The sequence below is a fragment of the Triticum aestivum genome, chromosome 3A, assembly GCF_018294505.1.
Source record: "Triticum aestivum cultivar Chinese Spring chromosome 3A, IWGSC CS RefSeq v2.1, whole genome shotgun sequence".
Classification (NCBI taxonomy): Eukaryota; Viridiplantae; Streptophyta; class Magnoliopsida; order Poales; family Poaceae; genus Triticum; species Triticum aestivum.
The window spans coordinates 683,492,183-683,519,641 of record NC_057800.1 but is presented as its reverse complement, the minus strand read 5'-3'; the positions used below and the strand labels follow the sequence as shown (position 1 = coordinate 683,519,641).

Sequence of the window (27,459 nt, the reverse complement as noted above, 5' to 3'; positions counted from 1 at the left end):
ATCATCATCATCATCATCATCATATATAGCGTGAAGCTCCTGCCTGATGCCCATTGATTTCAAGTCTGCCCTTGCTTTCGGCCCATCTTTGGTCCTCTCTGGCATGTTGAGCAGGGTACCAAGCAGACTCTCGCACACGTTCTTCGTGATATGCATGACATCAAGGCTGTGAGGCACACGGTGGATCTTCCAGTACGGCAAGTCCCAGAAAACAGACCTCGTTTTCCATACCTTCAGCAGCGGCTCTGGCGCCTTTTGCTTCTTTCCCGGCAGTGGGCAGTCTTTCCAATTTTTCAATAGCTTGTCTATTTCCTCGCCGCTCCTCGTACACGGGCGTTTTCGGGGTTCGGTTTCACCATCGAACAGATCCTTGCGTTTCCTCCACGGGTCATCGTCGCGAAGCCACCTTCGATGTCCCATGAACACGGTTTTCGAAGACCCAGGATCTCTATCTAGCTGGCGATACGTTGTGTCATCCATGCACCTTATGCATCCAGAAAATCCGTGGACTACCTGCCCCGCAAGATATCCGTAACCTAGATAGTCGTGCACCATCGTGAGCAGTGCGGCTCTCATAGGGAAATATTCTTTCTCTGCGGCGTCCCACGTATTGGCTGGCGTTTTCCACAGCGTGTCAATCTCCTCTTTCAGCAGCCCCAGATACAGATTGATGTCGTTCCCTGGTTGTTTCGGCCCTTCAATTAGCATACTCATGTGAATGTACTTCCTCTTCATGCACAACCAGGGGGGAAGGTTGTACATCCACACGAACACAGGCCAGGTGCTATGTGTGCTTCTCTGGCTGCCAAATGGATTGACTCCATCGGTGCTCGCGCCCAGCATGATGTTCCTTGGATCGTTCCCAAATTCTGGGTATTCGAAGTTCAACGCTTGCCACTGGCTCGCATCCTTAGGGTGACTCAGCATCTTGTCTTTTTTATCTATCTCCGGATCATTTGCGTCATCTTCTCGCTTCTTCTCCTCCCTATCCGCGTGCCAACGCAGGAGCTTTGCTACCTTAGGGTCCGCGAAATACCGCTGCAGACGAGGAGTGATCGGAAAGTACCACACCACTTTTCGAGGAGCTTTCTTCCTCTTCTTGTATCGAGTGACACCGCACATCGGACATATGGTAGACTCCGCGTGCTCATCCCAATAAATGATGCAATTGTTCATGCACACATGGTATTTCACGTGCGGTAAATCCAGAGGACACACGATTTTCTTTGCCTCCTCCAAACTAGTCGGGCACTTGTTCCCCTTGGGAAGACGTTCGTGCCAGAATGACATGTTCTCGTCGAAGCATGCGTCGGTCATTTTGTGTTTTACCTTCATCTCCAGAGCCATGAGCGTTACTTTCAGGCGGGTATCCTTGGGCCTGCATCCTTCATACAATGGAGTAACCGCGTCTAACTCAAGTTGATCCATCTTGGCTTTCTCTCGGGCGGCAGCTCTTGCGTTATCCGTCTGCTTGAGAAGCAGCTCTTGAATATGAGGGTCCTGCACCCAGCCCATCGATGGTCCAGCGTCGTCTGCTCCGCCGGCATCATCATCATGTCCTGCATCTTCTACATGATGACTGTGTACAGCATCACCGTCGTGATCATCTCCTGGGGATTCTTCGTCTTCTCGCCCCCCCGAGCCGCGGTGGTTGTCTTGTTGCCCTTCCTCATTTCTTGCCCGGCCCCCATGGACGACTTCGTAGTCATCTTCATCACCTTGCCACCGATAGCCATCCATGAAACCACGCAAGAGCAGGTGGTCCCGCACCTGCCCGGAATCCGGGTCCGCAATAAGGCTATTCAGCTTGCATCTTCGACACGGACATCTTATCTCCGTCTCGTTCTTTTGAAGCATCTCGGCCTTCGCGGAGCTCAAAAACCTATTCACGATGCCTTCGGTCATCGTGCGGACCATGGTCGCCTGCGGGGTAGAGCAAAACGATATTTTAGAACCAAGAAAAAAATTTGGCATGACTTTCCCTAAAAATAGGACCAAAAAGAATGCTTAATGCCAAAATTCTCGCCGAAACGGAAATGAATCAACATTCCGGCAAAATATTGGCAACTATCGCATTTCAAATACCGGTACACCTCCAAACACAAACACATATGCAACACCACAAACATATGCAACACCACGAACATACATAGATCTAGCTAGGCCATAAAAAGTGCATGTGCACATTGTTGTAGGGAGAACAACATAAATATAGCTTCCCCCTTACTTACCTAGCAAAACAAGGTAACTTAACCACTTAATTTGAATGAATCTATGGTGGAAATGAGGTGAAAAAGAGGAGGCACCCGAGACAAGGAGGAGGCGGTGGAGAGAATGAAGTGGGGAGAAAGTGAGTGTGGGAGGAGAGGCTGTCCAAAATATCTTGTTGCTGCCCACTTACTAATGGCGCACCAGCAACAAATGCGCCATTAGTAATCCAGGTTACTAATGGCGCACCCCCAGATGGTGCGCCATTAGTACTTTTGCAAAAAAAGGAATAAAAACAATAATAAAAAAATAACATTAGTGGCGCACCTTCCGGCCGGTGCGCCATTACTAGTTACAACTAGTAATGGCGCACCACCAGAGGATGCGCCATTAGTATGTTTGGACAGGCGCACTAGTTCAAAAAAAAATTCGGTACTAATGGCGCACCGTGAGCAGGGTGCGCCATTAGTAGTTTCAACACTAATGGCGCATCAGGGTGTGGTGCGCCATTAGTATACTAATGGCGCACCACATGTCTGGTGCGCCATTAGTGTCAATTCCATCTATAGCCCTTTTCCTAGTAGTGATGGAGGTGAGCTTTAATGAGGATGTTGGACCCTATTTTAATTCTTATAAAGTTCTTAGACAGTGGGGATCTTTATCTCTTCTGTTTGACCTAACAACATATGCTTTAGCCATTATCATGGAATATGACTACACATGATGGTGTGGTAACATGGATTTTTGGAGAGATAATTGAAAATATATTAATATTTTGCAATATGCCGATGACACCATTTTTTGGTGAGAGTTGGTGAGGACAGTGGAAAAATGATTTTTTTTTACGTGCGATCGAGAAAATGTCAAGCCTCACCGTTAATTTCCATAAGAGTGAATTGTTCCCTTTTGGGCAGGCTAGGAGCAAGTATGATTTATACCAAGAGATTTCTACTTGTTAACTTGATGGCATGCCTTTGAAATATGCAGAGATTCATATTTTTACAAACACTCAAGGGGCGTCAAGAAAAAGATGGAGAATAAATGTTCATGTTCGCAGAGCAAGTTAACAAACATTGTTGATATGTTAACCCTTTTTCAGGCCGTATAAGTAATACTCGCTTGTACATGATGTCTTTTTTACCCTATTCCTGTTAGAGTTATGAAGAGGAGTGACCTTTTTAGGGCTAGGTCTGTCTGGCAAGGGGATGAAGAAATACCACCTAGTTAACTAAACAATAATTTGTCTATCCAAAGACCAAGGGCACATACGTGTAGCTAATTTGGACATCATGAACAAAGCCCTCCTAGCTCTGGGAAACAAGCAAGGAATGTGGCAATCTTTCATACTGAATGGATATGCTAAGAATTGGTCTCTTATTGGTACTAGGAGTAGACATGGCGACGACTCTCAGTTTTGGTCAAGTCTCAGGACTGTGAAAGACATTTTTTATCAGTATTGCGAAAAGCTAGTTGTGAATAGGTGTAATACTATATTTTGGGGGAGGGGGAGGTGGGTGGGCTGCAGACCTCTAAAGCTTTGCTTCCCAAGGCGACATACCATCCTCTTTGATCATGATATCTCAGCAGATAATGTCTTCTCTAGTGGACACTTTATGGTGATGTCATTCTTTCAGGTAGGAAGGATCCAATAAGATGGATGCTTATGCTAATGGTGTATTTACTGTTAGGTATTTGTATAAAATCGGATTTCAAACACCGCTGGCTTCCCACACAATTTTTTATGGAAAGTCAAGATTCCCTTTGAAATTAAGGTTTTCCTTTGGTTGATATTTGGCTAGACATAACCTATCTAGGCAAGTGAGCACGGGACAAAACATGTGTATTTTGTACAATGAAAGCATAGGCCATCTATTTTTCACATGTTCTGTCGTGAGGCTCGTGTGGATTTTACTAAAAAGTGGTTTTAATTTTGCCATCAATTCCTGTCATTTTGCATGATTTGTTTCACACTTGGTTGAGATCCTTTTAATAAAAATGACTCTTCTTTTTGGGGCAATGTAGTAAAAATCCTTTATTTCAGGGGATTCCCCTTTTCTTTCCAAATGAATTTATGCTTAGTCTAAAATTGGTAAATACCAAATAATAATATAGATATATTATAGAAATATGTACTAGTCTCCTGAAACTAACAAATAGAGTTTATAGCTTTGATTGACTTACTAGCTTACGGGAATTGTTTGAATCTCAACTTACTTTGAACGAGTGCTAATTGTGGACCGCCTATCTACTTTGTGATTCCAAAAGTTGGTTGGTCCCCTGCATGGCTTAAGCCCTTGCTTACGTTAGGGGACATGCATGCATGCTTTTGAATGAGATTGCATGCTCCACTCACCCCACCTCCCATGTGTTTTTCTTATGACTTCCATGTTTGAATCTATTATATCTTTCGAACCAAATGTTCAAATTCTGTCTCACATGTATATTCATGTTCCTTGTGATGAGGGCTTTGAAACATGACCACTTTGAATATGTTTTGACAAGTTTTAAATTTTTCACCAAGTTTCAACCTTTAAAACTTGATAAGAGCGAAGAGACATTCACCAAGTTACACAGATTAAAACTTAAACCATAAGTCCTAAGCCCTAAACAGTAAACCCTAAGAGCGAAATGGAACTTGCTAAAACTTGCAAAAATAATATTAATACAATTATCAACTTTTAATATTTGAAACTTGGTAAGATGCTAAAACTTGTGAAAAATGCATTTAAGAGTGGTCCTGGTTCAAAGTCCTTGTTGAAAGGAACACGAATATGCAAATGGTATAGAAATTGAACGTTATGTTCAAAAGATGCAATAGATTGAAAAATAGAAGTAAAAAAGTATGGAAGGCAGGATGGATGAAGCATGCAATCTCTGCCGAAAGCATTCTTGCATGAACGCCCTTAAAGTAATCAAGAGCTGGACACATGTAGGGGACCAACCACTTTTATTAATTGTGAGGCACATGTGTGGCTGACCAAGTTCATGCGCCCTTCAGTTTTCTCAGCTAACCAAGGTAATGCGCATGTCCTACATTTGGTTAAGTTACATAGAGCCTGGTTGAGCCTATATATAGATTTACATCTTTATACATTTTCAGTCGATCCTATATGTAGAGACATTTACATCTTAATACATTTTTTATTGAGGCTGAAGCTTTTTGGTTGAATGCCTGTGTACACTTTGCTTACAGAGATGGTTAACCTGAATTATTAGAAAAATGTTCATCAGTGTCATAATCATATTAATCATTTTTGTTTTTTTTGAGAATGTTCCAAAAGACCCGGTTTGTTGTTTGGCCCATTGAAGCATGTTATTACACACCATACAATTTGTTGTATCCCCTTCTACTTTTCATTGTGTCTTGACATTAAACCTGTTTTGCCCCGATGATTAAAGTGGCATGGTCACAAAAAGGAGCTTGAAATCACGATGAGTTCACAGACTATCGGCAGTCGTAAGGGCTGAAGCCAGGTTCCCTTTAGCCAATGGCCTAGGCACTTGCTCGGGCTCGCTAGCTCTACAACAATAAGGATAACCCCGTCACAATGGGTTAAACCTGCTTTGTATCGTGCTTTACCCGAGCAAAAGTGTGTGAGTCTCCTTCAGCAGTCACATGCTCATAGCCCAACCCAGTTAACTTACGACCAAAATAACTTTTGTGGACGAGAGGAAATACGACCGGTTGATCGCTGCCGCTCCTCGTCTCTTCGTTTCTCAAAGATGTGCGACGTAGGGAATTGTGATCAATTGCGGGCGAGGTGCTGAACCCAATGACTAGGTGACAGAGGTTGGCGTCTGACCTGGCCACGAGGCCAGCGACTTGCATCCTCGACCAACATGCAGTTTACTCGCCCCCTCCTCGCCTCCTTCTTGACTTAGTAAGATTGCTAACTGTTTAGGCCTCTTTTGGTTCATAGGATAGGATTATCATAGGAATAGGAATTTTGTAGGAAATGAGATGGTATGTATCCCAAATCCTATGAGTAGGAATAGGAAATGAGATGTCATTTGGTTGACACCAAAGGAATTTTTCCATTGAGTCTAGGCTTATTTTTATTTTCCTATAAAATGTGGAGGATAGGAACCAATCCTATGTAGGAGTAGAAATCTATTTCTATGAACCAAAGGGCTCTAATGGAAAAATCCTATAAGAATCTTATCCTCTAGAATTCTTATGAAATTCCTCCAAACCAAAGGAGGCCGGGGTTAAGTTTCAAAGGTTGGGACATGGGGAATTGCCTAGTAAGGGGACAAACGGTTTATTTTTTTCCTAGATAGTCAACCCCCAAATTTGAATCATTAAATTTCAGGGTAAGAGCTAGCTCGTCTCCAAGCTCGTGGTTGCATGTATACTTACATAAAGATGCTTCTACTAAATTTGTGGTTTAGCAAAATGTTGTGGTTTGGTTAAATGTTGTGGGTCAAAAAGTAGAATGCATCAAATTTATGGTTTGGTTAAATGTTGTGGGCCAAAAAGTAGAATGCACCAAATTTATGGTTTGGCTCGTGGTTGCATGTATACTTACATAAAGATGCTTCTACTCAATTTGTAGTTTGGTTAAATGTTGTGGGCCAAAAAGTAGAATGCATCAAATTTATGGTTTGGTTAAATGTTGTGGGCCAAAAAGTAGAATGCACCAAATTTATGGTTTGGCTCGTGGTTGCATGTATACTTACATAAAGATGCTTCTACTAAATTTGTAGTTTGGTTAAATGTTGTGGGTCAAAAAGTAGAATGCATCAAATTTATGGTTTGGTTAAATGTTGTGGGCCAAAAAGAAGTTGCCGCTTCAGTAAAATGTTTGTGTATTTCTCAAAAAAAAAGAAGTAAAATGTTTGTGTGCCAAGAACATGAAAACGCCGTCCACGTGGTTTGGCTCGTGGTTGCATGTATACTTACATAAAGATGCTTCTACTAAATTTGTAGTTTGGTTAAATGTTGTGGGTCAAAAAGTAGAATGCATCAAATTTATGGTTTGGTTAAATGTTGTGGGCCAAAAAGTAGAATGCACCAAATTTATGGTTTGGCTCGTGGTTGCATGTATACTTACATAAAGATGCTTCTACTCAATTTGTAGTTTGGTTAAATGTTGTGGGCCAAAAAGTAGAATGCATCAAATTTATGGTTTGGTTAAATGTTGTGGGCCAAAAAGTAGAATGCACCAAATTTATGGTTTGGCTCGTGGTTGCATGTATACTTACATAAAGATGCTTCTACTAAATTTGTAGTTTGGTTAAATGTTGTGGGTCAAAAAGTAGAATGCATCAAATTTATGGTTTGGTTAAATGTTGTGGGCCAAAAAGAAGTTGCCGCTTCAGTAAAATGTTTGTGTATTTCTCAAAAAAAAAGAAGTAAAATGTTTGTGTGCCAAGAACATGAAAACGCCGTCCACGTGGTTTGGCTCGTGGTTGCATGTATACTTACATAAAGATGCTTCTACTAAATTTGTAGTTTGGTTAAATGTTGTGGGTCAAAAAGTAGAATGCATCAAATTTATGGTTTGGTTAAATGTTGTGGGCCAAAAAGAAGTTGCCGCTTCAGTAAAATGTTTGTGTATTTCTCAAAAAAAAAGAAGTAAAATGTTTGTGTGCCAAGAACATGAAAACGCCGTCCGTGGGGATCGAACCCACGGCCACGTGGTTAAAAGCCACGCGCTCTACCACTGAGCTAGGACGGCTAATGTGATTGAATTTATTCCATATATTACATAAACATAAACAAGTTTCCCATTTGTTCACCACAACTACACGAGAGAAGCATAGACCCACAGATATGTGATACAGCACAAAAGGTGGTATCTTCACGTGACCAGACATAATCCCATATATTGATATATACCTAACACTAAGTACCATAGAGTTCTTTTTTCGATCAAAGGGGAGCACCCCCGGCTCCATTTTCATAGAAAACGAAACCAAACACGCATACAGGTCTTCTGGTAACGACACCAGGTCTCAAACAGTGACAAAGGATGGCAACAGGCTGCCACTAGCAAAGATATTCTACCCCCTACTAGTAGTCTACTGGAGTAGCAAAGATAATAAAAGATATAATATACCATAGAGTTCTTCCGTATTATTGATCCGTCGACGTTAGCACCGGCTGGGCTGGCCACACGTACGAAGCAGTCACAGCGCTGCAAGAGAGCGAGAGCAAGCTGCGCTCGTCTCCCTCCCCTGGTTACATCGACATCGCACACATGGTTAGTTTGTTTCAGGTACATCCATTCCTCTTCCGTGCTCCTCCTCACTCTACGCGAGGGGAACGATGGGCATCTTCCCGCCGTACATCTCCGGGAGCTGGCCGTCCTCCATCTCCCGCCGCAGCGTCTCCTCCAAGCTCTTGTCGTCCACGAACACGAACTGCACCGGTCAATCGAGACGACGCAATGCAATTAGCCAGGATTTGACTTCTCAGCAAACATTCATCAGCCAGCTCAACCGGTAAACATGCTCCAAAACACAAGAAAAATAATCGACAACAGAGACGAGAAACATGCATGAACCACTGGTATCTTCTTGGGCAGCGAGGTTAATTACCTTGTCCCTGGTGTTGGCGTCGATGAAGGGCTGAACCAGCTTCCACGCCTTCATGAACAGGTAGGGCACATGGATCATCAGCGCCTTGCCCAGCCTCTCCGGGTAGTAGCTCTGCAGGATCTCGATGGCCGCGATGTAGGCGCGGACGTCGCAGTTGGCGTACCCCCACCCCTTTAGATCCACGACGCACAGAAACTTCTCCTGCCCTCTAGGGATCCTACAACAATTCGATTCCAATGTCATGCTAAACTCTGCCACAAATCATGCTGATCAACAGACATGTGGGTGTGGTAATGAACGCGCTACCTGGCACACATGGCGTCGAACAAGTAGACAATATAGCCTGTAGGAAGGAGAAGAAAATTATATCAATGGGCGCTCCAAATGTTTTTGTATTGAATACATCATGTCATGGTTTCATTCTTCAAAAAAGTAAATATTTAGCTTTGTCCTAAGTTAAGGTTTAAACAACTTTGATCAAGTTTATTGAAATATATATATATATATATCAATGTCTACAATATTACATCATTCCGTTATAGTTCCATCACAAAACATGTTTTTATACTTTCTTATTGGATGTTATAGGTATTAGCGCATTTTAAAATATAATTTTTGTCAAACATCCAGAAGTTTGACTTTGGATAAGTCTAAACTTCAATTAACTAGGATTGGAGGAATCAATTGGGTCTCATAGTAATAGAGTCTGTTTTGACCAGTTGATTCAGCCCACCTGCAAGTCTAAACTTCAATCATGAGAGTGAAGGTGAGATGTGAACGTACGCTTGAAGCCGGCCATGTCGCGGGTGGCCGAGAAGTGCTTGGCGGGGAAGGCGAGCATGACGGGGCGGCCGGCGCGGTCGGTGCCGGCCATGTAGGTCATCTCGTGCGACAGCTCCGTCCGCACCAGCTCCGCCGGCATGACGCCGCCGGGCACGGCCTCCCGCCTCCACGCCACGAACTTGAGCAGCATCGCCGAGGCCTTGCCGACGACATGGCCGCGCGCCCGCAGGAACCTCCGGAGCGTCAGGCTGTCCACCTCCTGCACGCGTCGTGATCAGTCTATGTTCGGTCCGTTGGATCATTGAATTACTGAACTGAATCAATTAAATTACTGCTGAGATGTTCTAGCTGCACGCGCCATGTGCGCTGGTGATTCGGGCATATTCGATCCGTTGTAATACTATATCCTTGCTCGAATAATTATCGTGGCCATGCTTCACGTGGCCACGACTTTGCCTTTGCTAGCTAGAGAGAGGTGCACCCGTTCCCATCACTTGTGCTGGAGTATTTGCTTATTCGGTCAACGAGCAATTTGTTAGGAAGAATCTCCATCAGCTAGCTTAATCAATTGATTTTTCCATACAACCAACTGCTAACAAGATGTTATCTGGTGACTGGTGACAGCGTCAGTAGCACTGTACGCATCACTGGGCAATTAGAGTGACATGTTACCGGCCATAAAATACTACAGTAATACAGTCTGTTGTTTGTGTTCTGCTCCCAAAGGCCAGGAGAAGGCCAGAGTGGCAGACTAGGAACAGCAAGGAAACGGCAGCATCCCCATGGTCATGAAGAACAGTTCAGTTGGATCGACCGGCCGGGCAAAAGAAACAACAAGAACAGGGCCGGGGACGGGGATTTTCGGCGTGAGACGTCCCGCGAAAGGAAGACGACGAAGGAGAACGAGTGTTTATTATCGGACGGAGCTACCGAAGATGAAGGAGCGTACCTTGACATGCGGGTCCTGGGCTTCCGCCATGGCCCTCAGCTCGGCGATCTTGAGCCACTCCCCTTCCCCTGCGTCCCCTCCCCCGATGCTGCTCGCCATGGATCTCCTCTCCTCTCCTCCCCGCTCCTGTCCTTCTTACTGGTACTCTGACTCTGCGCGTACTTGTGGAGCGCGGAGGAGTCTCTGCCTCTCTGGTCTCCCTGGCTGCAGGGAAGCTAGCTGTATAGACGCCACGTGATTGGCTAGGTGTTACTTATTGTTTGGCCGGGTGGAATATAAAGGAGATGCGGAGATGGGAGTGGTGCAATGGTTCGTCGTGGCGTGGGTTGCATTTGACTGCGTTCCCTTTTCCGTGGAGTACGCAAGTGTTGACTTCTGGTAGGCCGGCTGCTATTGGACGGACTGGTGTCCACAAAACTTCCATCTCGTTGTAGCGTCTTTTTCGACGGAGGATGAATTTTATCAGCTCAAATAAGCATGGAAAGCACAGATCCAACCTCTACAAGAAAAAAAATGAAGCATAAAAAATAATGATCGACGAAATATGAGGGGGATTTTTTTGGAATTTTGTAATGGGCACATGGCAAAGTTGGGGATTTTTTTTTCTTTGAACAGATGTCAAATTTAGGAATTTTCCATGAACACACGGCAAAGTTTAGGAATTTTGCTCCTTAAAACACATGATAAATATATCTCTAATAGAGAGAAATGGGGAGTGGAGCTGCGGTGTATGGTGGCTAAGAGGACAAGGTCGTACTAAAGAGGTCGTTCGCGCGAGAACTGGCACCGGGCAAAAGATGGTGTCGGCTGACATGACACGCTCCATCGCTTTGGGATTCGTGTTGGCCATCCGACAGCGAGCAAGTTCTTCATTGGGAATCGTCAAAAAACTGACGTCAGCTAGTATATAACATTTCTCTAAGTTAATGGACTAATGACGCATTTCACTCTCACATTTAAGTCCAGTGTCCTCAAGTAATGGGGTAAATTGAATGTTTTCTTAAATAATACTACCTCTCTCTTAATTTACAGGGCGTGCGTGTGCCCCTAGGTCGTCAATTTGATCAACCTAATACAAGTCATATATTATAAAAAAATATAACAATATAAACTTCAGATGTTTTATTTTCAAACTGTATAATTTTTATGTTATATAATTTATGTTAAGGTGATAAAATTGGTAATCTAGGTATACGCATAGGACTTGTAAATTGAAACGGAGGTAGTACTACGAATATCCTATCAACAAGACTCGGGTCCAAATTCTGTCGTGTTTAAAATGCCATTAATCCCTTACCATATCGCACCGCTGAAAGGAATGCTTTCTGTCAAAAAATACCTTACCATAAAGACGGTAACAGTGCGAGCTCTCTCCCCCAATTACATCTAACATACAAGAGACCCTGTCCTGTTTGTTTCGGTGCTACCTAGTCGTCGGTGAGGGGGGCAACGGGCAGCTTCCCGCCGTACATCTCCGGCACCTGGCTCTCGTCCATCTCCCGCCGCAGCGCCCCCTCCAGGCTCTTGTTGTCCACGAACACGAACTTGTCCCTGGTGTTCGCGTCGATGAAGGGGTACACCATCTTCCAGGCCTTCATGAAGATGTAGGGCACGTGGACCATGAGCGCCTTGCCCAGCCGCTCCGGGTAGTAGCTCTGCATGATCTCGATGGCCGCCACGTACGCGCGCACGTCGCAGTTGGCGTACCCCCACCCCTTGAGGTCCACCACGACGATGAACTTGTCCTGCCCCCGTGGGATCCTCGAGCAGACACTGTCCAGCAGGTACACAACGAGCCCTGCACCGGATGAAGGTAACCAAGCTCATCAAGCTCCATCGTCGATCGTTAGCAAGCGAAGATCGGAGGCCATGGGGGTGAAGGCGGGGTCGATGTGCGTACGCTTGAAGCCGGCCATGTCCCGGTTGGCGGAGAAGTGCTTGGCCGGGAAGGCGAGCAGGACGGGGCGGCCTGCGCGGTCGACCCCGCCCATGGAGGCCAACTCGCGCGACGGCTCCGCCCGCACCAGCTCCGCCGGCATGACGGCGCCGACGCCCCCCGGCACGGCCTCCCGCCTCCACGCCATGAACTTGAGCAGCATCGCCGAGGCCTTGCCCACGTCGTGGCCACGCGCGCGCAGGAACCTCCGGAGCGTCAGGTTGTCCACCTCCTGCACGTACGCGTCAGTATATTCGATCAGGTAAAATACTGAATGGAATTAACTAAGTTAATACTGTACTGAGTTCTTCTAGCTGCGAGCATTGACCTCCAAAGAATCTACAAAGGTTTACTAACCTTTCAAACTAAGGCCATGTTTGATTCATAAGTTGTAGGACTTTTTTTAGTCCCAACTTATAAGTCCCACATCCCTAAAAAGTCTCTACTTGTTTGGTTCCTGGGACTTATAAGTCTCTATAAGATCATATTACAATTATAAGTCTCTATAAGTCCCTCCTTGAAAGTCTTATTTCATAAGTCCTAAATGCCCATTTTAAGTCCCTATAAGTCCTTCCTGTTTGATTTAGATGGAATTTATAGGAACTTTTTGAAGTCCCTAGACCAATAAATCCCTGGAAACAAACACCCTCTAAGAGTCTCTATCCCCTAAATTTAAGTGGGGTGAACCCTCACCCCTCTCTATTACCAATCACAATCATCCACATCAGTTTATATGTAATTTTTTTAAGTAAACCTTTGTAGATGTAGTATTACTCTGCGCCACGTGTCTCGGTGATTCGAGCTTATTCGATCCGCTGTATGCTTACTTGGATAGTTATCGTGAGTGATACTATCACGATTGGGGCAACCTTCCCTAGAACTATCTCTTTACATTTTTTTTGTCATAGCCTACCAATTTTGCGCTAACTTTTTGCTAAAACATACTCCTTCGAGTTGGGTACGGGTTTGGGCATCTTAGAATCGTTTATGACATGCTGGCCCCACTTGTCAGGGCTAACACGGCATAAAATGTCAACTCTGTTAACTTTGACCGTTATTCAGCCACTATTACAGGTGGGACCCATGTCAGCATCAACCATTTTCTCTCTGGAAACATTTTATCTATGGGAAATTTCCTCGGGCAGCTTGTAGACGATAGCGCCGTGGGCATTCTCCACTGCGAGGCTGACCTTGCTGACGTGTCTGGCCTCTTCGGATCAAGTCACGGTGATCTTGAAGTTGCAACTGCCCAGCACCATCGCGAACCGCACCAACATCTCACCGGCATACCATTGCCGGGCCAAGGCGACCGCATGCCTGCTAGACACCTTCATCGCTTGGCCGCGGGCGGGGTTGACGACCTACTAGCTCAGCTCGACCTCCGCCGAAGAGAACGCCACCGCCACCGGCGCTAGCTTCTTGTAATCCATGACCTCGACGCAGAGCTGTGAGCTAAGGAACCATGGCGGTGACACGGTCATCTCCACCACATGGGACAACACGAGGCCTGTAATACACGTCCACCATGGAGACGCTCTTTGCAGGGATGCCCTCGGCGCCGAGCTCCCTGACATCCGGGCCCGGGAAAGGGGAAGCGTCCGCGAAGAGTCGACGCAGTGGCACCGCGAAGAGGAACCCGTGCTGGCCCACGAGGGATGACCACCCTGCGAGGCAGAGCACGCGCCACGTGTTCGGGGCTGGAGGCAGCCGGGGTAGAGATTCATCGTAAAGCTACGTAAGAGTTGGTTTGGCATGCTCTGATTGGAAGGGAAAATGGCACGGCCCCATCCCGCAAAAATCAAGGGGGAAAGAGAGAATTATATTAGGAAGATTATGTAAGGTTACGTAGTGGATACATAGATGTAGGATTATTGCTAAACCTAGCCTCGCCTCCTGCATCCGTGCGAGCGGTTGGTTAACCGAACGCACAAACTGAAAGTGCTTCGCCTAGTGCATGTGCGCGAGCGCCCCCCTCCAACCCCCTCCTTGAAAATAGCGTGTGGGCCCCACATGTCATAACGGTCAACATTACAATGCAGCTCAATGGGGTTGACTTTGTGGCTTTGTGCTACGTCGGTCCTAAAGGGTGGGCCATATATGTCATAACCACCATTGAGCTGACAAAATACGATAGTTTGAGGTCAATCGGCCATCAACAAAATACGATAATTTTTAAAAGAAAAAAACAACACAAAATTGGTAAGTTTTGGCAAAAAAATTTGGAAGTGGTAGTTCTGGGAAAAAAAGTTGTCTCAACTGTGATAGTTTTTGCCTATTTACTCGAAAAACAGTAGGGTCGGCGCGGCGCCCTTGCTTCACGTGGCCACATGGCTCTGCTAGCTAAAGTTGAGCTACGAGTACGATACGCCTGTTCCCATCACTTTTTCTGGAGCATCTGGTTGTTCAGTTAAGGATCAATTTGTTAAGATGAATCCCCCATGATCTGTTCATACAACGAACTGCTACCGAGATGCTCTGTATACCTTATTTTTTGCGGGCAAACTTGAAGAGCTTTATTCAACAAAAACAGCCTTGGGCTACTGTTCAGAAAACTGGGTGTAACATGTAGCCAATTCTCGGACACATCCGAAGTGCAAGCAAACTTCGCACAGAGGTAAGCCGGGAGGTTAGCAGTACAAATTACATGCTGAAAGGAAAAAAGAAATAGACTGAGGTATACGCTCTCCTATTTCATCTAAAAGAGACGCTACATCGAGCGTGACAGTCACCTAGTGTGCCAGAGATTAACTAGCTCCAGGCAATCTAACTCCGCGGTCACATGACTAAAACCGCGGATGCTTGCTAGACGAACGCCATCATAGAAGGATAAGGTCTCTATGATTAGCGGGTCGGTAACATCCTCGTAAGGCTTGCTCCATGCAGCAATAAACGACGAAGCAGAACGAACAACGCCGTCCACGGTCCACCCCTCCCTTCCACAGATCAGAAAAGATGGCATTGTGTGTATCGATTTTGATAATTCCATCATCAAGCGGACGCCACCCAAACCCAGGCAGAATTTTTGCATGATCACGAGGTAGTTCAAGCAGGGCAGGGAGTTCCTCCGTATACCTTATTGACCAATGAAAGTGACAGGTTACCGGCCGTATAACGTACTCATATATGCTACTGATACTTTCGTCTCGGTATCAAAAAAATGAAAATCGGTTGTTTGCGTTCTGCTCGCAATCTACTAAAATTAAGAGGCCGTTCGGAATCTCTCCTCTCCGTAACTCCTGAGCGAAGCAGAGCGGCATACAGTGAAATTTTGGCGAGCGGCCGAACACAGCTTAAGCATGCAAAGCGGCCGGGGATTTCTGGTTAGTTGCATATCGATCGCCGGTGACAAACCGTCGAGCGTGCATACGCATCCACAGTCCATCTCTCGAAAGGAGGACGTACGACAGCGACGAAGATGAAGGAAGGAACGTACCTTGACATGCGGGTCCTGGGCTCCCGCCATGGCCCTCAGCTCGGCGACCTTGAGCCACTCCCCTTCCCCGGCATCTCCCCCCACGCTGCTCGCCATCGGTCTCCTCTCCTCCCGGCTCCTGTCCTTCTAACTAGCACCGTGAGCACTCGTATAGCGGGGAGTCTGTGCCTGTCTCGTCTCTGGCTGTGCAGGAGGAGAAATGCAGGATAGAAAGGGAGTGGCAAGCTACTACTAGTATGCACACGTGTTTGACCGGTGGAATATAAGCCAGAGGAGAGTATGCAGTGATTCTCCGTTCCTCTGCTTGTCGTGGCGTCGGGTGCATTTGTTTTCCTGCGTTCCATTCTCGTGGAGATTTTTGTAGCACGGATGCAAGTTTGACTTCTCGTAAGCCGGCTGCTATTGGTCTTGTTTCCGAAGAACTTTCGTCTCGTTCCAACATAGTTAATATTATTCCCTCTGTAAATTAGTGATCAAAATGCTAAATTAATTTTTTTGAAATTATTTACCCCACATTGTTCGTGGCAGGTAGCACTTCGTGGAAGCCCGGTCACACCGCATTACTTTATTACTTCTTCCGTGTTGATCTAAATGCTCTTATATTTCTTTACGGGGGGAGTGCCTCACATTGTGTACCGAGAACTGCAACCATTCGATATTTAGTTACACAATGTGTAAATATAAGCACTAATACGTTCCGTAGATTGTAGATGTACATAACATGAGATAGACAACATATACTCACTAAACTTTGTGAAACATCTTCAAACATATTAGCGGTGTGACAAGGACGTAAACGTTGTACAACATCACCGACTACGCCGACTTCCATCACATCTGGTGTGACGCGAACGTAAACGCCTCATCATGCACTCCCCTCATCGACTTCTAATCCTCTAAAAATATCCTTTAGTAAATATGCAAGGGCGTGCGGGGGGGGGGGGGGGGGGGGGGGGGTTGCATGAAAATGTTTGCGCGGTGATGCGGAAAGAGTGTTGTGAGCAGTTCATGCAGCTCCCTGAGCAGTCATGATGCCTGGCCATCAATACTGTCGTCCATGCCATTATTTTGCATCATCATCATCAACAATAACAACAACAATACTCGTGGGGTGTGGGCACCTTCAAGCTACCTCAACAACAATACCCGTCGGGCCAGGGCTCCATCCAACCTCCATTTGAGGCAATAAGGATGTTTGTCTTGCAAACACTACCGGCGGTGTGCGGTGCGTATGTCTCACAATATCGCTCCACCATCACCGACTCATTTGGTGGCATCGTTGGTAACTGACTAGAGCTGTAATACTAGATAGATTGTTCGCCGTTGATCAGTTGATGGTTCGATTGATGTAGTGGCGACAAATAAAGTGTCATGCACTACCGTGTGCAAACCGGACCTGTACTAGTTTTAATTTGGAAATAAAAGACAAGCATATTTCTTATCTGCATATGGTTTCTTTGTTTGAGTGCACTCAAGTCCATGTTGATATGTTCACACTAACACTACTATTATGCATTAACTAGCTATTTATGTAGTGTAGTAATCTATTATTTGTGTAGTATAGCAATTTGAACATAACATAATTGTTGCGAAACTTGGATAAATTTTGAAGTACTATTAAAGGAGTGAGGACAAACCACAAATAACTCTTTAATAGTGTCCTTCCGTATTTTGAACTTCTTGCATGATTTTCATTTTGTTCTAAATAGTAATATTGTCTCGTTGTTATCAATGAGGTGCACGGCATATTTTTATTTTTATTTAGGAGAGACTAATTGCTTTTCAGTGAGTCTCATCAATCATCACTACAACATATAGTGATATCTATGACGAAATGACTTGACGAGAAAAAAATAGGCATGTATATGTGCACCAAAAATGCTAGATGTATGGGGTTTTACATGCTCCTACGGGCTCCTTCCTAACCAACTAAACATTGCCCCCCCCCCCTCGATTTTCAGGTGGGTGGGGCCCCTCACTCCCCTTAATCCAATCACGATTTGCCACATGAAACTCACCCCGTAAAACCCTGTAACTGTCCGTCGGTATAGCATTACTGTATGTGTACTTCCAAGAGAGGTTGACACAATCTATGACAGAACCTAAAAAACGGACATAGAACTGTAACCAACTCTGTCATATAAGTTAAGCGGGCCATGTGTGGGCACTTCTATGACAATTTCAGCACCATCAATGATGAATGTTCGACCGTCATGGAAGTAGGCCACATCCATGACGTCATGTTCTGTCATACAGTGAGAACTATATTTTTGATTGGTTTGGTCAATTTCATCTGGTAATGCCTTGGGTTCCTTAGCCTCACAATTCATGAACCAAATGTTGCCTACATGGCACCATCGATGGGACCCACCGGTCAGATTTGACGTCAACAGGTGCTAATCGATCGTTCAGTGTTTTTGCCAAACTGTCAGCACAATACTTATGGGTTTTTGAAAAAAACGTAAACTGGTGGTTTTTGATTTAGGGTCCATGAATGTGGTGGTTTCCTGCAATTTACTCCCTGACCGGTCAGGGATGACTTCATTAATTTGAAAGCGCTTTGTCTCGAGCCTTCTTTCTAAAAAACGGATTTGATGAGAAATTATCCTACAAAACAGACAGTGACGGTGCGAGCTAGTACGTATCTCTCCCCCAATTACATCTACAGGAGACCATTGTTTGTCTCGGTACTAGGTACATGGATCGATCGTACGTTGTAGCTAGCTAATCGTCGGTGAGGGGGACAGTGGGCAGCTTCCCGCCGTACATCTCCGGCACCTGGCTCTCGTCCATCTCCCGCCGCAGAGTCTCCTCCAAGTTCTTGTCGTCCACGAACACGAACTGCATGCGCGCGCAAACAGTTAAGCAAGCAGAAGCAGAGCAACGTTGGCATTTTTACTACTAGTAATTGTTTGAACATGGATACACGCACCTTGTCCCTGGTGTTGGTGTCGATGAAGGGGTAGACCATCTTCCAGGCCTTCATGAAGATGTAGGGCACGTGGACCATGAGCGCCTTGCCCAGCCGCTCCGGGTAGTAGCCCTGCATGATCTCGATGGCGGCGATGTAGGCGCGCACGTCGGAGTTGGGGTACCCCCACCCCTTGAGGTCCACGATGCACATGAACTTGTCCTGCCCCCGCGGGATCCTGGCACTGATCCTGTCCAGCAGGTACACGACAAGTCCTGCAAAAAAGAGTCGAAAATGCATGATATGATCAAGTTTCATTGCATTGGCAGATAGCTTGGGATCATCTGCAGCATGTGCGTGCACGCACGCTTGTGCTCCGCCATGTCGCGGTCGGCGGACAAGTGCCTGGCGGGGAAGACGAGCAGGACGGGGCGGCCGGCGCGGTCGACGCCGCCCATGCGGGCCTTGTCCTGCGACAGCTCCGTCCGCACCAGATCGGCCGGCATCACGCCGCCGACGCCGCCCGGCACGGCCTCCCGCCTCCACGCCACGAACTTGAGCAGCATCGCCGAGGCCTTGCCCACGTCGTGGTCGCGCGCGCGCAGGAACCTCCGCAGCGTCATGTTGTCCACCTCCTGCAGTTCAGCACCAGAATTACTTGCTTCCACGGGTTTGCCATTCTAAAGCAGCTGTCAGGCCTACATTAGCAGACCGTTTTCTGAAACTAAAGAAGCCAGTTTATATTGCAATCTTTAACTCTTCCATTCGTCTAAGATTCAACCCCGAACTGTCAAAAGTAGCTATGAATCAACCCTCACCTTTCCTCAAACTGATTTTCTCTAAGTAGCCCTGATTTGGGCCGATTGACCGACCAGCTGGCATCCCAGTCAGCAGCTACATAAGCAAACCCACTAAATTTACATTTTCAGCCCATTTTTTAGACCAAAAAAAGAATGAAAGAGTCCAATTTTTTTTGAAAAATCCTGTAAAATCAATACTAATTTTATGATCATTCTGGGGAAGTTTCACACATTGTCCCAAACAGATTTCAAAATACATTTTCGCTCCCTTTTTTGTTCAAATTTTGAGGGCATTCTTAATTCTGTTAGGCAAAATTATTCGAAGAACTTCTCAGAATGATCAATATATTAGTGTTGGGTTTACAATATTTTTTTTAAAAAATCTTCACTAGTATAATTTTGGTCAAAAATTTACAGTAATGTAGTGATCATTCTGGGAAAGTTTCTTACAGTTCTGAAAAAACACTTACATTACATTTTCAGTTTCTTTTTTGGTCAAATTTTATGGGAATTCTTAATTCTGTTCAGCAAAAATGTTTGAAACTTTCCAGAATGGTCACTATATTAGTGTTGATTTTATAATATTTTTCCAATTTTGTATTGAGACTTTCATTTTTTGGTCAAACTTTTACCCAAAAGGGGCTTAAAATGTAATTTAAGTGTATTTTTAAATATGTGTAGATATATAAGAGAAGTGTGAAAATTTTCCAGAATGATCACTATATGAATGGTGATTTCGCGACATTTTTTCAATTCTTTTTGGACACTTTTGGGGTCAAAATTTGACCGGAAAGGGGCTGAAAATATAATTTAAGTGTATTATAAATTCTGTTTGGAAAAATAGGTGAAACTTCCCAAAATGCTCACTATATTAGTGTTGATTTTAGAAAATAGATTTAATTTTTGCTGGACACTTGTAATTTATGGTCAAAATGTAACCAAACAATTGCTGAAAATGTAATTTAACTATATTTTTAAATATGTTTGAAAAATTATGAACAGTTCCTAGAATGATCACTATATTTGTGCTGATTTTTACAGAATCTGTTTAATAAAAATCTGGACACATTCTTTTTTTTGTCAAAATTTAATTCAAGGGGAGGTGGCCGGTCAACAGGTCAAAACAATTCCTACTCAATGAAAACCGGATTGAGTAGAGGGGAGGGTTGATTCCCAGCCAATTTTGATAGTTAGGGTTGAATCTTGGACAAATGAAAGAGTCAAGTGTTGTAGTATGGATTCCTCTCAAACTAAAAATGCATGCAATTTGGAAAATGTGGTAATTTTGCTCGAGACTGATGTTGGATATAGATTCAGAAGGTTAAAATCATTGACTTGGAAAAACAAATTCCAATCAACCGAGAAGTTTCAGTGCCGCAAGTACTGCGTAAAGTACTTCTGGTCCTCATAAATCTCAGGTCGGCCTTCCATGATATTGTAAGATACTCCCTCTGTCTCATAATATAAGAACGTTTTTGACACTAATATAGTGCAAAAAACGTTCTTATATTATGGGACGGAGGGAGTATTTAATTTACAATTTTGCTCGTTTGGACACTTTCGACACCTGCATCGATCGATTAATGCACAAATCCTCGAAGCATCTCAGCTGCTCAGCCCCAGCTAATGCATCATGGTTTATTTTAGCTAGATCAACCGTGTTCACTTGGTCAATCGAAGAAAGCTTGTTTACCCTTTTTTTTCATGATCGAGCATATTCCGTTGTGATGGAAAAAAGATAATTGCATCTATAGTCCTTGTAGTCGCTGGCGACGTCCAACTTGCTCCTGAAACTTGCGTATTGCTTTAATATGGTCTCGGTACATGAAAATACGTGGTCAATACGGCCCCTAAGGTTGAAACAACAGTCCTGACTGTACACATTGCATACGTATATCGTATTTGCGTAGGTAACACGTGAGCTGAGAAAAAAAACGCAAGCCGCCTGAACAAAACGTGGGCCGTGACGTCTGTATATGGCCCATATGACAGTGGACAGTGAAAAAAGCGGGAAAAAGGGAAAAATAGCGCGGGCTCTGGGATTCTAACCTGCACACCGTGGCACATATCTGCGCGAGCAAGCCACCGGGACAAGCGCGTAATCTATTATATGACGTGATGCGTACTGCATTAGTATGTGCGTTCTTGGCTTTTAAAAAAATCGTGAACTTATAAAATGTTCATGAGTTGTCTTTAAACGTTCGTCGACTAAAAAAATGTTCAAGATTAAAAATAATGGTTCGTTTCTACAAAATATGTCCACAATTTTATAAAAAAATATTCAAAACAATGTACAGGAATATAAAAAGTGAGAACAGAATTTGAAGAATGCATGCAGCCAAGTTTTGAACCCGCGACCCCCAGCAAAAAATTGCGCGCGGAAGCCACCACACTAAGGGCATTGTAGGGACAAAATCATGATGAACTGCTTTATATAAAAACATCATTGTCCATTCCGCTATAGCAGGCCCAGACACATTTTTTGAAAACGCGTGTGCTAGCGAATTAAGCTGGCAGTAGTATTTTTATTTTTGCGAAAACAGTAGTATTTTTTTGCGCATGGTTTTAAACCATAGTTTCTTTTCTTTTTCTTTTTTATTTTCCTCCTTTTCTGTTTAGTATAAATTGTAAAATAATGTTTAAAGTATTCAACATTTGTTAACGCTTTCAAAACTAGTTCAGAATTTTTTTTAACGAATCAGATTTTACGAAAATAGTTTGAAGTTTCAAATTTTGGTCAAAGTATAAAAAACTATTAGAAGTTTTCAAAAATGTTTTCATTTGCATTTTTATTTTTCCGATTTTCAAATTGTTCCCGGTTATAAATTCTTCTTCTGAATTTTAAATTTTCTACAGCAATACAAAAAAATTCCCCCTTTTCTAAAAAATGATCCAGAATTTAAAATAATGTTAGTGTTTTTGATGAATATTTTTTCAAGAAGTCCTTTTTCATGTATTCATCTTTTTTGTATCTGTCACATACAAGCACATATATTGATGAAATATTGCACAGTAATATTGTGCTACTATACAATCTTGAAAATGTTGTGCATATACATACAATTATGGAATTTTTTATGTAGTAAAAATCCATTTGTTTACTGAAAATGCGAATATTTTTAAAATGATGATTTTTGTTACAAATTTGTGACTATTTTTTGAATTCACGAGCATTTTTTGAAATTGCGTACATTGTTTTAGAACTCGTCAACAAGTTTTTATGCATAGGCGAACATTTCTTGAAATTTTGGAACAAATTTTCGTATTCTGAAACAGTTTTTGTTTGCGACGGACCTTTTTTGGAATTTTTAAAAATTCCCGTACATTGTTTCAAATATATTTTTACAAAATCATGGACATTCCTTTTAGATACGAACCTTTATTTTTTTTAGCTAGAACATTTTTTGAATCGATGAACGTATTAAAAAAACTCATAAACATTCTATAAATTCACAATTTTTTCTAAAAGACAAGAACGCACATACTAATAAATTTTGCATCCCGTTACGTACAATATCATGTGCTTGTTACGGTGGCTTGCTCGCGCAAGTATGTGCCACGGTGTGCGTGTTCGAATCCCAGGGGCTGCCCTTTTTTTCCTCTTATTTCTTGGCCCACTGACAGACATCATGGCCCACGTTTTGTTCTGGTGGGTTGCTTTTTTTTCTTGGCCCACGTGTCTCCTACGTAAATACGACATACGTATGCAATGTGTAGAGCTAGAACTGTTGTTTCAATCTCATGGACCGTATTGACCACGTATTTTCATGCATCGAGACGCGTGTTCGAATCCCAGGGGCTGCCCTTTTTTTCCTCTTATTTCTTGGCCCACTGACAGACATCATGGCCCACGTTTTGTTCTGGTGGGTTGCTTTTTTTTCTTGGCCCACGTGTCTCCTACGTAAATACGACATACGTATGCAATGTGTAGAGCTAGGACTGTTGTTTCAATCTCATGGACCGTATTGACCACGTATTTTCATGCATCGAGACCGTATTAAAGCAATACGCAAGTTGCGGGACCAAGTTGGACATCGCCAGCAACTAAGAGGACTATAGATGCAATTATCTCTGATGGAAAACTACAGGGGCCATGCTTCAGGTGGCCTGGTAGATGTGAGGTGGTACACAGCCTGCTATACCTGGCCATGGGAAGCCCGATCCGGCCAGCCCAGCCCGACCCGGCTCGAAAAAGCCTGACCCGGCCCGGCCCGACGCTGCCCTTTTTTTCCTCTTATTTCTTGGCCCACTGACAGACATCATGGCCCATGTTTTGTTCTGGTGGGTTGCTTTTTTTTCTTGGCCCATGTGTCTCCTACGTAAATACGACATACGTATGCAATGTGTAGAGCTAGGACTGTTGTTTCAATCTCAGAGACCGTATTGACCACGTATTTTCATGCATCGAGACCGTATTAAAGCAATACGCAAGTTGCAGGACCAAATTGGACGTCGCCAGCAACTACGAGGACTATAGATGCAATTATCTCTGATGGAAAACTACAGGGGGCATGCTTCAGGTGGCCTGGTAGATGTGAGGTGGTACACAGCCTGCTATACCTGGCCATGGGAAGCCCGATCTGGCCAGCCCAGCCCGACCCGGCTCGAAAAAGCTTGACACGGCCTGGCCCGACGCTGCTCCCGGGCCGGGCTCGGGCTTAGATTTTGAGCCCGATGGCCGGGCCGGGCCGGGCCCGTCATTTTTGCACTTTTCTGAAGGTCGGGCTGGGCTGGCCGGGAGCCCGACGAGCTTTTATATGTTCGGGCCGGGCTTGGGCCCAGAAAACAGGCCCGGTGGCCGGGCCGGGCCGGGCCCGGGCCTAGGTTTTTTGCGCCGGGCTTGGCTAGGCCCAGCCCGGCCCGAGGTATGGCCAGGTATACAGCCTGCTCATATCTTCTTTTACCAGTTGTATATGATTAGTCAACGATATTGATCAGTATTTAACCCATCAGCTAGCTTAGTGCCTGTTCGGCAGGCCTCCGCTCCGCAGCTCCTGGAGGTGCGGGAGGAGCTGCGGAGTGGCACCGAACGCTGACTCCATGCCTCTCCCAACGCGGAGCGGAGCAGCTTGTAGGCCACTTTTTCAGAGTTGCAAAAGTGCCGCTCCGTGCGCTTCGTTTTTGGATGGAGCTGGGAGTTGGAAAGCGGGGAGTGGACGCCTGCCAAACATGGCCTTAGTCTAATTTATCCATGCCATGATCCCAGAGATCTCAACGAGTAGTTATGTTGCTATAGCTACCGGTTGAGTTCTCTTTACTATTCTTACAAAAAAGTAATTATATTATTTCCACCGTTTTTAAATATAAGGTTTTTAGAGATTTCAATGAAGATTATATGCAGATGTATATAGGCATATTTTAGAATGTAGATTTAATCATTTAGCTTCGTATGTAGTCCATATTAAAATCTTTAAAAAGATTTATATTTAGAAATAGAGTACTACGACACCAACATTTTAGCGGTACATGTCATGGGTAAAGTCCAAGTGTATTTGGTATCATATTAGCATTAATAGATGTCCCTTCAGCAGTATATGTTGCTGTAGAAGGGGGGCAAGTTGCCGCTCTAAACTAACTAATTAATACTACTACTTCTGTAGTATAGCAGTGTAGCTGTACCCTAGACGGAGGAAACATGAAAACTGACCGGTCACGAGGAACAGATCGACGAGGCCGGGCGGGGAAAGCAAACCAGACCACTAGATCAATTGCACATTTCTTTAGTAACTACGGTTAATTGCGCATCATCGACAGTAAACTAAGACAGCAGAGAAATCCTCTCGTAAAGCAGAGCATCAAAGAAGAAGTTTTTTTTTTGTGGGAAATCAAAGAAGAATTAACAGTTAATCGACGATTCATCTGTCAAAGAGCTATCGGCTGCGTGTGTACCTTGACATGCGGGTCCTGGGCCTCCGCCATGGCCTTCAGCTCGGCCACCTTGAGCCACTCCCCTTCCCCTGCGTCCCCTCCTCCTTCCACGCTGCTCGCCATCGATCTCCCTCTTCAACGAGAGGCAGGCTGGGGTGCAGCCTACTGGCAAGGTGAGTGAGCAAGGTTGGAGGGCGGAGGAGTAGCCGGAGGGGAGAAAGATCTCAACTCGAATAGTAGAGCAGGGGGATAGGGAAGGAGGCGAATAGATGTTATCGGAGGGAGACCGGTGGGATATTGGGAGCGAGAGGTGTGCAGTGCAGGGATTCTTCGTTTCTCCGTCTTGTCATCTCGTGGGCTTAATTTGTTTTCTTGCGTTCTTTTCTCTTCCAGTAGTCAGCACTCAGCAATGGCGACGGCTCTGGTCTATTCATTTTTTAGGGCCGGGGCGTTCCCTGTCCATAATATTTGGCGCCAGGACTTCCTCAACAATATTTGGCGTGCGAACCAACCTGTGGTTAGATAGTTAGAGGGATTATGGTATCCTCAGCCCATCAGGATTCAAGTCCTGTCGCTCACATTTATTTTCTGGATTTATTTCAGAATTTCCGATGATGCGCATTTAGTGGGTGGAGACGTTCCCGTCGACGGCAAGGTACCTACGGTGGCTTCGTAAATTCCAAGATGATATGCTGGCTCAGTCTTTCGGAGATGCTCATGGGGATAGAATGTGTGTGTGTGCGTTTATAGGGATGAGTGTATGCACGTGTATATGAGCGCTTGCGTCTGTACCGTATTAAAAAAACAAAGAGAAGCGTAAATATTTTTGAAAAAAATGAAAATTATATACTTTTCAATTGCCCCGGTAATGGTCACCGTGAGAGGGCGACGCAAAGTCGATCGACCCCACTTTTTGTTGCCTCTTCATGAATGACTGTTGTTCTTTTCTTTTTTGATAAATAAAGGAGATATATTAATATCAAGATGGTACCAAATACATCCAGGCTCTGCAACAACATAATGCTTAGATTAAGTCTAAACATCAAGGATACACACAGTCAAAGTAAAATGAAGACACCGCCGAAGCAAATAGAAATCCGCAGCAGCAAGAACACGACCAGTGGTGATGACACGTAGACTTCGAAGAAGGTTCTCCAAAACGACGCCTTCAGAAAAATAACAGTGCACAAACACTGTTCTCGTCCGGCCTGTGCGACTGGCAGAAACGTCTTACCCTAACTTGGGCGTCGTGTTGCATGTTATATAGCAGGGGCGCAATAACCCTGACAACGCATAAATGATTTGGTTGAGAGGATACATCTTGGAGAGAAAGAAAGAGGAGGAGATAGGTTTAGTTACAACAAGAAGATCTAGTCTAAACTACCTCCTGAACTTATCTCATGCGCAAGATATCCTCTACCTAAACCATACGTGACAGAGTATATGCATCTGGTTTAACACCCTCCCTTAATCACAACTTAGTTAAGTTGAGATTAGATCTAAAGTTTTCAAAACTCCGTACAGGCAACGCCTTGGTGAATCCATCTGCCAGTTGGTCCTGGGAGTGTATAAACCGAATATCAAGTTCTTTCTGAGCAACTCTTTCTCTCAAAAAATGGAAATTAATTTCAATATGCTTTGTTCTGGCATGGAAGACTGGGTTTGCAGATAAATAGGTTGCACCAAGATTGTCACACCATAAACAAGGAGCTTGTTGGACTTTTACACCTAACTCCTTTAACATAGATTGGACCCATATGATTTCTGTTGTGGCATTTGCTAATGCCTTGTATTCTGCCTCTGTGCTTGACCTAGAGACAGTAGCTTGCTTTCGTGCACACCATGATATCAAATTAGGTCCAAAGAAAACTGCAAACCCACCAGTTGATCTTCTGTCATCCAGACATCCTGCCCAATCAGAGCCAGAGAAGGCATTGACAACAGTAGAGGGTGATCTGTTGAAGTTTAAGCCAACACCCAAAGTGTTCTTGACATATCTTACTATACGTTTAGCAGCAATCAAATGAA

General features: G+C 44.4%; 3 protein-coding genes and 1 non-coding gene across 4 annotated transcripts; all 4 read right to left on the bottom strand.

Moving 5' to 3' along the window:
- Positions 1-7,817: 7,817 nt before the first annotated feature.
- Positions 7,818-7,889, bottom strand: TRNAK-UUU (transfer RNA lysine (anticodon UUU)). The gene has a single exon. It is a non-coding gene; the product is annotated as a tRNA-Lys (tRNA).
- On the bottom strand, positions 7,883-10,783 carry LOC123063193 (phosphatidylinositol transfer protein 3). The gene is made up of 5 exons (XM_044486923.1): positions 10,484-10,783; positions 9,535-9,793; positions 9,058-9,094; positions 8,752-8,968; positions 7,883-8,574 (listed from the first exon to the last, which is right to left on the bottom strand). The coding sequence occupies exons 1-5, from the start codon at positions 10,580-10,582 to the stop codon at positions 8,464-8,466; spliced, it is 723 nt and encodes a 240-aa protein (XP_044342858.1). The 5' UTR covers positions 10,583-10,783; the 3' UTR covers positions 7,883-8,463.
- A 978-nt stretch (positions 10,784-11,761) lies between these two features.
- Positions 11,762-16,034, bottom strand: LOC123063191 (phosphatidylinositol transfer protein 3). Its single transcript, XM_044486922.1, has 3 exons — positions 15,853-16,034; positions 12,384-12,651; positions 11,762-12,281 (listed from the first exon to the last, which is right to left on the bottom strand). The coding sequence occupies exons 1-3, from the start codon at positions 15,946-15,948 to the stop codon at positions 11,911-11,913; spliced, it is 735 nt and encodes a 244-aa protein (XP_044342857.1). The 5' UTR covers positions 15,949-16,034; the 3' UTR covers positions 11,762-11,910.
- A 2,326-nt stretch (positions 16,035-18,360) lies between these two features.
- LOC123063190 (phosphatidylinositol transfer protein PDR16) lies at positions 18,361-25,761 on the bottom strand. The gene is made up of 4 exons (XM_044486921.1): positions 25,453-25,761; positions 19,131-19,398; positions 18,785-19,038; positions 18,361-18,693 (listed from the first exon to the last, which is right to left on the bottom strand). Exons 1-4 carry the CDS (start codon positions 25,552-25,554, stop codon positions 18,577-18,579), a joined length of 741 nt encoding a protein of 246 aa, XP_044342856.1. The 5' UTR covers positions 25,555-25,761; the 3' UTR covers positions 18,361-18,576.
- Positions 25,762-27,459: the final 1,698 nt, after the last annotated feature.

Bases quoted from the DNA above. Each gene is read 5' to 3' on its own strand.
- LOC123063190 (XM_044486921.1), bottom strand. From the start codon at position 25,554: ATGGCGAGCAGCGTGGAAGGAGGAGGGGACGCAGGGGAAGGGGAGTGG. The intron at 19,039-19,130 runs GTGCGTGCACGC...TCTTTTTTGCAG, and splicing joins CGACATGGCGGAGCACAAGC to GACTTGTCGTGTACCTGCTG. The intron at 18,694-18,784 runs GTGCGTGTATCC...GCGCGCATGCAG, and splicing joins ACACCAACACCAGGGACAAG to TTCGTGTTCGTGGACGACAA.
- LOC123063193 (XM_044486923.1), bottom strand. From the start codon at position 10,582: ATGGCGAGCAGCATCGGGGGAGGGGACGCAGGGGAAGGGGAGTGGCTC. The intron at 9,794-10,483 runs GTACGCTCCTTC...CGACGCGTGCAG, and splicing joins CCCAGGACCCGCATGTCAAG to GAGGTGGACAGCCTGACGCT. The intron at 8,575-8,751 runs GTAATTAACCTC...TGACCGGTGCAG, and splicing joins ACGCCAACACCAGGGACAAG to TTCGTGTTCGTGGACGACAA.
- LOC123063191 (XM_044486922.1), bottom strand. From the start codon at position 15,948: ATGGCGAGCAGCGTGGGGGGAGATGCCGGGGAAGGGGAGTGGCTCAAG. The intron at 12,652-15,852 runs GTACGTTCCTTC...GCGTACGTGCAG, and splicing joins CCCAGGACCCGCATGTCAAG to GAGGTGGACAACCTGACGCT. The intron at 12,282-12,383 runs GTACGCACATCG...CATCCGGTGCAG, and splicing joins GGACATGGCCGGCTTCAAGC to GGCTCGTTGTGTACCTGCTG.